Source organism: Lolium perenne, chromosome 4, assembly GCF_019359855.2.
Source record: "Lolium perenne isolate Kyuss_39 chromosome 4, Kyuss_2.0, whole genome shotgun sequence".
Lineage (NCBI taxonomy): Eukaryota > Viridiplantae > Streptophyta > Magnoliopsida > Poales > Poaceae > Lolium > Lolium perenne.
In genome coordinates, this window is record NC_067247.2 from 76,756,695 (window position 1) to 76,768,270 (window position 11,576).

At 43.1% G+C, this 11,576-nt stretch overlaps 1 protein-coding gene and 1 long non-coding RNA gene across 2 annotated transcripts; one reads left to right on the forward strand and one right to left on the reverse strand.

Annotated features, from left to right (window-relative positions):
• The first annotated feature begins 1,483 nt into the window (after positions 1-1,483).
• LOC127293018 (uncharacterized) lies at positions 1,484-3,898 on the forward strand. The gene is made up of 4 exons (XR_011742588.1): positions 1,484-1,548; positions 2,147-2,290; positions 2,370-2,702; positions 3,152-3,898. It is a non-coding gene; the product is annotated as an uncharacterized lncRNA (long non-coding RNA).
• Positions 3,899-8,568: 4,670 nt separating this feature from the next.
• LOC127346916 (uncharacterized) lies at positions 8,569-9,708 on the reverse strand. Its single transcript, XM_051373159.1, has one exon. It carries the CDS (start codon positions 9,706-9,708, stop codon positions 8,569-8,571), a length of 1,140 nt encoding a protein of 379 aa, XP_051229119.1.
• Positions 9,709-11,576: the final 1,868 nt, after the last annotated feature.

Sequence of the window (11,576 nt, forward strand, 5' to 3'; positions counted from 1 at the left end):
AGCGTGAGGGGGAGGGTGACCTCAGGTATGGATTACCATGCTCTTCACATGGAAACAAATCCAATGGTCTTCTATGTATTATTAGTTAGCCATACAAATGGTATTTCTTTTCTAATCCAAGTTCTCACATCTAACGGTAAGATCCTACTGAAGGGTGGGAAGGGAGCAGTAGGTTCGGCTGTCGATTTGTGCAAGTGTCCGAGCTGTAAATGCATTATGATGTTGGACTCATTAGGGAGATGTTGATATTGTTAGCGATTGGGTGCTTGTCAATCTTGTAGATTATTTTGTGTACAAACTTCCAGCCATGAGCTAAAATAGTACATGGTAGAAGCTTTTAAATAGTACATGGTAGAAGCTTTTTTTCAGTCTCTTTTCGCCATCAGGATTATTGGACGTTACTTATATTCAGTGCTTAGTCCAGCTGGTTGACTCTGAACACGATAGAATATATCACTTATTTACTTTTGGATTTTCTTTCTTTACATTAGATCATTTTTTGTGTATTTTTCACTGTGTATTCTTGTTTCTGCAGGTACAAGAAGTGAGGATAGGAAGTGGCTTGTTCGGTTGGGTATGTCTAAACTAAAGGAGTTGTAAGTGACCCTGCAATATGTAATTTTGGCCATGTCAAGATTGTCTCAACTAATGACTGAACTTTATCTTGTCATTTTGCAGCTTGGATTTTCCATTAAGCTTGGTGAAGTATATTATGTTAGTGGACGAACAGAATACCATGGATGTCTTTGCTACTTTGGAGGCAATTCTTTTTGTGGGTTCACCTCTTGTGATTATCTATATGAGACATGCGTAGTAAGTTTTTTCACACAGTACAGAGCTGCTATTCAGAACATCAGGAAGCTTATGATTTCCAATTCTGAGTTATGAGCTCTCTCACTTTGAATAGGTATTTTGGTAGATCCAATTGTTACAGAAAAAAAGGATATTTTGGCAGTATTTCTTCAGCTCCATTGAATAGGTATGGTTATTTTAAAATTTCGCAGTGACAACATTTTTTGTCCTTTTTATGGTTAAGAGTAACCTATTTGTTCACTTTCTTGACAGAGTGAGAAATTTGAATTTTTTTCTCGTCATGTGCTTGATGAATTGCTTACAAATGCATAAAAGAAAATATTAACAGATCCCAGATCACCTTAAGTACTTAGTATGCTTAGACTATACGGCTACTCTTAATAACTACTGTTAAGTAGAAGGCCTACATGTGATCCTCGTGTTATAGAAAAGGTGGTTACTACATCTGTAGCTTTGTGCTTAATCATTTAGGTCAGTGCCATTTTCTTGTGGTTTTGCATCTTTCTTCTCCCCCTTCTTAAATTTCATAGTGATAATATCCATTGCTCATGTTATGTCTAGCAGCAAGGCGTCGGTGTAGGCCTGCAACGGCGGTGACAGAAGGAAGACTGTGATTGATCTTGAGATTGCCTTGACCCCTGTGTCGTTTCGGCTGCTGAATAGAAGAGCTCTATCTTGAGAATTCAAGGACCCCTGGGTTGATGAGGACTCGGCCAGGGAATGCATTCGTTGCTGGTGCGTGTGCTATGGTCCCTTCTCCAACTTTCGTTTTGGAAGCATTTGCAAGTAATTAAGCCAAATATTAACAATGTTCATCTTGTCTCCTTCGGGATACTCATAAATTTGGATTAACCTTTATTTTTTTATTCATAGAATATTTGGCTTCTAATACCTTCTAGAAAAAAATGTTTATCTATTGTGGCATGTGAAGTGAGAGCACGTGCACCCCTCTGAAACTCAACTATATTCTTTGTTCATTTCCAGATTTCACCATACCAATTTATATACCCAATTATATACTTTGTGCACTACTTGGGTTACTGTTTTGGGAATATATCACTAACTTTTCTTTTGCCTGACTAGCTTTTCTGCGAACAAAAGGGGACTATAGAGCTTGAGTTGCTGTTTTTATTTAGAAAGAAAATAAATATGATAAGATCAGCCAGCTTTAATTATATGAATCAATTCCGAGCATTGTCGCTGTGTTTTTATTTTATCACACATGGAGGAAGCGTAACACCCCAGAAATTATTATTTGTTTCCAGGAGTGGCGCTCATGGACTGCCAGGTTGCAGGTAGCTAAACTTTACTGATTCATTCTTCCTCCTTGTAGGAAGCTACTATTTAACAGGGACACAAGTAACAACAGGATTCCACATGTGAATAAGGATTGGAACGTGAATGTCGACGCGAGCTCAATACACTATGATCTGACCATCTACAACATCCAACCGTGTTTGACCCTTCCAGGTTCAATGTACGCATTGCAAGCCTGAAGAAATTAGTACCATAGATATAGCTTTGTGACTAGACTGATGGTACATTTGGTTTTCCAGCTGCAGAACATGCGCGAGAAAAATAATCCAGGAAAAAGAAGTGCTTAACATTGTTCTAACAGCAACTCAGCCAATTTTACAATACCTGGTTGGTCACAGGACTAATTTAGTTCTATAGTGGGCGACAAACCCTCTTAGTTATTAAATATTATGCATTTGATATTTCGCATGTTTGGTGCTCACTGATATACAATATTTCATATTTAGAGGCAAGAAAGTCGGGTTGGTTCTAATTTTAATTTTTGTTTTCAGGCTGGCTCATCAGATCCCAAGCAACTCCCCTTCATTTTAGCCGGGAACAAGGTTTATGTAGACACTGGAAGAAGACGAGTGGTTAGTTTCTGGAACACTCAGCTTTTTTTTTACCACAAACACTCTACAATTAATTCTGGTAGAAATGAAAAACTCAATTGTTTACACATGTCCAGCTTTGCGTGGCGACGTATTTGACCTCTAAAAAATTTCTTCGCTTATTGATTGAAAATGAGGATGGTACATGTGGTTAATTACAATCTCCTCCATTTGAATGATAGCATTTACTAATTGTTTTATCATGAAACTGGTTCTGTCGGAGCCAAGGTCCAGTTCATTTTTGGTTTGCGGGATATAGATGTTTGTCACACATGGCCAGCTTTGCGTGTGTATAAAATAACCTCGTACAATTGCCAAGGGAAACTGAATATTACTATAATTTCTGATCTTCTTATGCTGCAGTATCTTGAAAAGCCAATCAAGGTATAGTAACATGTTTCACATGATATGTCTCTGGTTATGTTAAACAGGAAAAAATGAAAGAGAAAAGAGAATGGGCAATTATGACAGAAGCACGGACATCGTGAATCAATGCATAAGGCAGGTTGTATCACTTTTCTTGATCTGGTTGATGGTTAGTATTCTCTTGTTAGAAGTCGCATCTTTGATGTCGGGGCCTGGGATTTTTTTTTAATATGCTAATGGTCAGCCTGGAAGTCCGTGACATGTTTTCATAGACTGTGGTAGACCAGTTATTAAGTGGCATACTTTCTTCCTTGGTTTCTATTTTAGTTCTCAGATGTCCTCAATATTGCTTTGCTTCGCCATATCGGCTCACACTCTTGATGCTCGAAAGCTATTATTTCAAAACTATGCTCTATCTTCAAAAGTTCAGATGTTTGTTTATGCTTTCTGTTTCTTCTGTTTTGGCAGGAAGCTATTTTAATCGTTTCTTTTGCAACAACAAGTTAAAAACTTTGTTCTTTATAAAATTGACCAGGATTTGTAAACCAATACATTATTAACAGTAGTTGGTGGGACCTGAAATGTAGTATACCTAATTCTGCTCTGAAGATAAATATTTTAAGTCACTTATTGCGCTCTGTTACCTGTTTCCAACAAATTGCGAAGATGGTGAACTCATTATTATATTTTACTTTAGTGAATAAATTCATAATTGTTTCCCATCTTTGGATTTTTCCTTCAAAAATTCAGATAGTTTGGTTATGCTTATCTTGGTCAGACAAATATTACTCCTCTTTTTTCCGGAATACAAATAAAAAACATTCATGAAGGGAGCAAGCTTTACAAAACAACAGTGTTACTGTTAGTTCATGGGCCATGTAGCAGAGCATGGCTTACCCCATTTCAAATGTAGGTATTTTGAAAGCATCTACAGGTTTGGAAAAATAGCAGGGCTTGTGAACTCGCTATTATCATCAAAGGCCGGTTTGAGATTCAGAATTGTTTCTCTTTTATGTGCTTTGCCTTCAAAAGTGTGGATACCTTATTATGTTTTCAGTTCCTTCTTTGGTTTTTACAGTTCATTTTGAAGCTAAAATGTTTGTTGCTTTCGTTTCCAAAATAAAATACAGTGATTATGAGAAGTGGAGGCTTTCACAAATTGTTTAAAAAATAGTATTTCAAGATTGTGTTATCGCGTGCATGTGTTCCCGCATGAAAGTAACTGTTCAGTTCCAGTACTTTAGCTGCCTACCTGGGTACGCTGCTGAAACTGATGAATAAAATACTGACTCATTATTGCAAAAGTTTCGAATCGGTAGACCATACTTCTAAGTGTACCATTTCCATCAATACTATATAGTGGTTACATTTTATTCAAACAGAGCTTGCAGTGTGTCTTATACAGGCTACTAATTTTACATCCGTTTGCATTGTAAGTGTGTACTATACTGCTGCGTGAAACAACCGGCCAAGGTTCCCTTGTTCCTATGACTATTTCTGGAGTCAAGTCTATGGATATCACCGCTATGGACACACCGTTGCTATAGCAGATACATGGAGAATGCAGCTAATTTGGTGGTCAAGGATTTGAACTACCGCTGGTTAATGCAAATACAAGAAGAGAACGGACATATTAGGAGTCAGCTCACATATATCGCTGTTCGGGAACACACCGCTGATGTAGCAGTTATTATCGTGTATGCAGCACCATTGTTTTGTGAAACCAAAATGGATCCAGAGCAAGGAGAAATTGTGCTATTACATTGATGAAATGCTATAGCACAGGTGGTGATCTGGAAGCACATGATTAGCAAATTTGCGAAATTATCTGAGATCTTCAACCATTCCATGCTGTCTTATGCAGTGTTGTTGGCTTCAGGTGTTATTGGACATAGTTAAATTTTTGTAGAATGTACACATGAATTCCACCGGCTATGTTCTGTAATATAACTATTTCAATATTAGACTTAGATGAAACAATACTTGTTTCTATCTATCGATGTTGGAATATATATTATGTGTAATGTACGCATGAATTCTGCCAGCTATGTTTCCTACTATACTTGTGATAATATTAGACTTAGATGAAAAAATACTTGTTTCTATCTATAGATATTGGAATCTATGCTATGCGTACCTCAGGGAGACCTTGATGAGCCTCACAGTTTAAAGCCAATAAATCTCAATCATATACTGTCTCACTTTTATCCTTGTGCTGGGGCACAACGGGACCTACCGAAACATGGGGGCTTCAATTTGTTCTGCATTTGTTTGTTGTCTGGCTCGGGTTAACTGCAATTGTTATCCGAATTGAACTACTAACCAAAATATGATTGCGGATCCCTGTAGCGGCAATGATGCTAAGCGGGTCTAAGGGGTCGGAAGAAGAAGAGGAGGACGTAGAAGAGGTGGAAGGAGACGTCGAATGGGAGGCAGAGGGAGTAGCCAAAGGAGGGCGGAGGAGCTGTCCGACATTTTCTCCAATGCACGTTGTTGGATGCCGATGGAGCTTAGCCTGGATAGCCAGCCAACTCGGCTGCCCTCCCTTTGACCTACGTTATGCTACCACAGGACACCGGGTAGAACTTCCATTCCTTGGTAAATTTTAACCATTTATAGTGTGTGACATCTTTAAATATAGGTACAGAACAACGTTATTTTCTGGCATTTGCTAAAACACACCGTCCGATTATGTTTTTGTCAGGTATCATTACAATTTTGTGTCACATTTGCCAGAACACACCACCAGCCTGAAAACGGAAAGTTTTGCACTTTAGCTTGTGATGACTGGTTTTAAAGACAAAGTGCAAAACTTTCCCTTTTAGTTAGGTGGTGTGTTCTGGCAAATATGCCACCGAATTGTAATGGTACCTGATAAATACACAATCGAGCGGTGTGTTTTAGAAAACGCCAAAAAATAATGGTGTCATGTGGCAAATTTTTCCAAAAAAATATGAGTGATTGAGGGAGTGACACCGGTATGTTTTTGTTCTGGATCCACAACTAGGCGGAGGGAGGGTTAGAGCTCCGCTCCAAGCGTCCGATACTTAAGCAGTTTACGTGCTAATTTTTAATACTATAATAAGCTACAACTTATGCTTTAATTTCCGATTTAATTCTGCTATTTGCGCGACCCTTCAGGTATTAGTCCTGGTAAGCCCACTCCCAACAAAAATTTATTTCAAAGTTATTAAAACGCCCTGCATAGGTAAACTTAGACAGAGCTACGAGATTCTAATATTCCATTGCCATCGGTTGATAAAAGTCTTCAGTTGTTATGCAATCAATTGACCAAAAAATGAAGTTGTTATGCAATCAATTGACCAAAAAATGAAGTTGTTATGCAATACACCAAATTCAACTACGAGTAGCTCCAATGCTCTGCTTCCCGAGTGTGTCTAACATGTTGAAAGAGGAAGAGGCAAATGTACAAGTGACCGAAGAAGAAATCGCAGCCAATTAACCATAATATTCCCCAGTTACCGCTCGAGTGGTAGCAAGTGGAGTATCCAAAGGAGAGTGGAAGGGAGATCGAGGGCATTTTCTCCAGCCTACCCCATCGATTATAACTCAACCGAAGCAAACGGAGTAGCCAAACAAGAGTAAAAGGGCCGTTGAGGGCATTTCCTCCAACGAAACACGCCGAATATTACTATAGCTCACCATGGATGGCCATTTCACCTAATACTCCCCCTTTGCTACTGCTATGATGATGGCGGTCGAAAGAGCTACACTTCGCGCTCCCGAGCCTCCGGTATTGAAATAAACCAAGACTTATGGTGAGTAAACGCAGTAACCAGAGAAGAGCTCCAACACACCCCGTCGGATACTACTATAGCTCAAACTGGATGCCCATTTAACCCTAAAACCCCCTTTACTCGGCGGAAGAGCTCCGCTACAACCTCTGGTACTAAAATAAGCCAAACCTTATGGTTAGCCTCCGCCATTTGCGCGATAGCGCAACCGGTCATCTAGTAACATTAACAGTTGCAATAAGGTTCGCTCCGGGCGCCTCTAGCATAGTTCACAAAATATGAATCAATCTAATCAATTTCCGTTGTATTGTATTATTTAATATATTTCTTGATAGAGAAAATATCATTTCCCGACCCGGCATTTTATATGAAATCCAACATAACAATGTTCAGCTATTACTATTATTTAATAATTAGGAGAACACATTGTTATTATCAACTATCCATTTGTAAAACATTAAGCTGCCGAAAGTGATCAAGCTTTTTAGAACAGTTATTTGTCAGATTATGATAAATCCGTTTAAGTCGTGTACATTGTTGCTTCGGACTGAAAATACCGGCATGGAACATTCCAACATAATACATGCCACACAGGATTAGACCTAGCAGATAAACCATGGTTCAACCTAGATGAAAACGAGCGGTTCAAGAGCGAGGACATAGCAAAGTCTCACAGCAAGTAAATAGGAATTTATTAAGAAAACACTGAAAACTACTCCGGGCGATCCTGCAGGAGGCGAGCTTCAGTGAGTTCTTCAGGAGCAATGTGACAGCGCTCAATGCCCAGACGCTGCATCTCAGCAATTTGTAGCACTCTGCAGGAGTTCATGCCTTCTTCACCTTTTGGTAGCTTTACGCACTATTGGCCCATCAGGCAGTGACATCTGTCTGTACCCTTGTTATTATTACTGGTGCAACGCTTCACTTGATCGATGACGAGAGGTGTATCTGCCTTGCAAGGACGCCCACGGAGACGAGGAGGCGCCAGAGAGGAAACTTCTTCCATTAACCCCTCAGAAGAGGTAGAGTCCATATCTGAAACCATACTCGAACTGAGAGCAGACAAGTCACTATCTTCCACCCAAAGCACCTGCCCCTCACCATGAAGCTGGATATGACGGAAATCACGGAATAGCCAAGACCCCTTCGCAGGAAAACCCATCCTTATAAATGCTAGACTTTCAGCAGCATCTATAAGAGAATGAGAGCCTAAAAACTGGGTAATGTGCAACAGAAGATAAAGTGCCCACTCTTGTGTGATATTCACGTTGTTTCTTGAAAATATTGGCAGGCAAAATGCATGATAAATTAAGCATAGGAAACAACAATTTCATGTACAACACAAGAGACGAAAATCAAATATGCCGGTGACAGGAAGCTGCAAAAGAAACAAACACTGTAGCCAGCCAAGCCGACAAAAGAGGCTAAAGCCTTCACATAATTTTTGGACTGTGAAATGCTCACTGCACGTAGTACTAATGAACATGTATCGAACACAAACATGCAGTCTTACCGATAAACCCAAATAAAATCCTAAAACGATTATTGAACATGATACAATGTTATCTTTTCAAAGAGTAATCATACTACTAGAATGAGTGCCCATACAGGGACCCAACACGTACACAAACCCTGAATTACACAAATAAACCTACGAGGAGGGAATTACTAGATGACAGCATAACAAATGAGACAGGAAGGCAGAGCACTGACGTAACATTATCCATTTAGAGAACACACTTGATGGCGTCATCCCCGAAGGTATAACGTACGCACTTGTGCTTGACCACCTTAACGCTGTGATCATCACCAACACCAGCCATCATCTCTATGCCGGTTAACACAGCAAACTGCTCAAGGGTTTCTTCTATCTCAAATATCCTAGCGATGAGAAACTTGCCATCGCCCAGGTTGACAAGCTCGAGATATACTGGAACCCAGTACTCTTTGTCAGGTAGGTTCAGATCTTGCCCAACTTGCAGGGCCGTGGGTGGCTGTTCACCGTCTATTGCAGAGAGGTCCACAGCAGACAGGTGGCTAGGGCTGAAGTCAGAGAAGCCAAACCATAGGTCGAACTCAGGGACGTACTGAGCTCTGCCATCAAAGGGCAGCGTCCATGCCCCGACGTAGCTCCACTCCTCCGAGGGGCTCCATCCTAGATGGCTCCGAGGGTCAGGCCGTGCCGTCTCGAACTTGTAGGTGCCGATTCCGCCAGCAAATGATACGTAGATGGAGGAACAGCCGTTGACGTCGACTACTGTGGTGTAGGCAGTAATGGAGGAGGGCATGTACCCAGATTCATGGATAAATGGAGGTGGTGGAAGAAGCCGCCAACGCCAGTCCGGCCACCCACAGTTGCTTCTCAATCCAGACGGGTTGGGCATAGGCTCAAGGACCTCGAAGCATCGACCATTGGCCCTCCCAGGGGAACCGTCGAGGACATACATGTTGTCTTTGTTGGTGCCAGGATGCGGCAACATGGACAGGCACATGGGACTTGTTCCCTTAGGCTCGTTGAGGACGCTCAGGGTGCTGTGTACATGTTTGTCGGCGTCGTACAGCCCGGCCTCGCCGATCCTGTTGAAATAGACAAGTCTGCCTTCGCAAGTGGCCCGGGGCCGGGGCCTGAAGAGCGCGAACATATCCATGGTGCCTCCACAGTCTGATGCAGTGAAGTTCATGACTGAGCGCGGCAGCTCCAGGGTATGCAACCCTGGAACAGATTGTTTCATGGCTGCTTCATCTGCTGCATCAATTGCGGCTTTTGCTGACTGGTAGAAGAACTGCTTGTAAGGATCCATGCGGCGCACTGAATAAGCGCGTTCGATCCAGTTAATCGTCACCAGATTCACAAAACCCCTCATCATCTTCGTCACCGGTGGCGCAGTGCGCGCGGGAGCTGGGCGGCGATTGGGGCGGCGGCGGAGAATGGAATTGGGGCGTGTCGGGGTGAGGGCATGAGCGCGTGCGGCCTTTTTTTGTTGCTGGGCCGTCCAACGCAGCAGTGGCGCGCGCGCGAGGGTTACTTGGGTAGTTGGGTCACGGGGCGCGGCGTGCAGCGGTGGTAGATGGGTGAACCGGAGTGGAGGAGGGCGATTTTGATAAAATTTACCCTTTTGCAAAAGCATTGTACAAAATAACCTCCCGAGTTCAGACGAAACTATTTTAGTCTACTTTTGTATGGCGTCTATACAAGTGGCGCCATACTTCACTATATGACGTCTATGCACATCTTGCCTACATGTCGTGCACATCCGTGTGTGACCTACAACTGACAACGGGGAAGGTATGTGTGGCGCCTAAGTTTTGTGTTATGTCAATTCTAGACAAACACTATGTATTGAACAATATAAGGTCGGTTTACATGTTATGGAAACATACTACGATGTCTAGTACAATTCTTAAAATTAAAACAAGTGTTTTTTTTTTTGAAACCAAGGACTGCGAGGCAAAGAGCCCCACAACATTTTATTATATTAAAAACTCAAAACCAAAGTCCAAAATAAATACAACTAAAAAAGACGAAAAAAGAAAAAGATATATACAACAACCAGAGCAGGAGAGGACACTAAGGCAGGGACCTAATCCAACTCAAAAGATTGTCCTTGAACTTGGCCTTGATCCTGTATTGCAGCATAGTCATATCATGAATGAATTGGCGTTCGCTTTTGCTGTGGAACGGAACCAGCTCATTCCCCAAAAGCGAATATTCGCTCAATATTCGGAATACACCCGTCCGGCCGAATCGGTCGGACGAGGTGGAACGGGTCGCTGTCTTCTCCCTAACCACACTCACCTCTCGCTAACCACACGCGATGGCTGGACGGCCTCTCGGGCGCGCCGCTGCTCCGCGCGCTCCCTCGCCGCCGGCCTGCTCGACGCGCTGCGCCCGTCGTCCCAGCCGCGGAACCTCGCCGCCCGGCCCACCGCCTCGCCCTCCTCGACACGCTCCTCCTCCACCACGACAACGCGGCGCCGCCCGCTTCTCCGACGCGGCCGACCTCTCGCTTCCGGGAGCTCTCCGCGCCGAGCTGCTCGCTTCCTACGTCGCCTCCGCCGGCCGCGCCGGGCGCTGATCCGCGGCCCGCACCTCGCCGCCTCCTTCCGCGACCTCGACGCCGAGCTTGCCGTCGTGCTCGACGTGCTCCCCGCGGCCTCCCTCCGCCTCTCCCCGACGCGGCGGACCACCTCGACCTCCTCCGCGCCCATCGCCGCCGCCGCGCGCCGGCGCAGTACCACGACCGGGACGAGGCCGCGCTGCGGGACCGCCTCCTGGCCGCGCTCCACCACTTGGAGGCCGCCGTCCCCACGCCTAATTAGCCTCTAATTAGGCTGTAATTAATAATGTTTAGATTAATTAGGCTCTAATTAATTAAATTTTAGATTAACTCCATGTGGTTCCATTCCCTCCTTTCCAGATCAACCGAACGCAAGTATGAAGTGGAATGGAATGGAGTGGAATGGAATGGAATGGTTCCATTCCATTCCACTTCATCCTAAAAACGAACACATCCTTAGTGAATGAGCTTCTCTCCTGCCTAAAGATCTTGGCATTTCTGACTAGCCAAATATTTCAACATGTTGTAATAAACACTTCCATAAAGAAAGGCTGCCGAAAACTCCTCCTGGCGTGGTGTACTATAGATTGTATATCTCCCAAAGGCTGCCAGTCAATCTGAAGATATGCCCAAATCCGAACACTGAAATTGCATTCAAAGAATAAATGCACTCTATC

Bases quoted from the DNA above. Each gene is read 5' to 3' on its own strand.
- LOC127346916 (XM_051373159.1), bottom strand. From the start codon at position 9,708: ATGATGAGGGGTTTTGTGAATCTGGTGACGATTAACTGGATCGAACGC.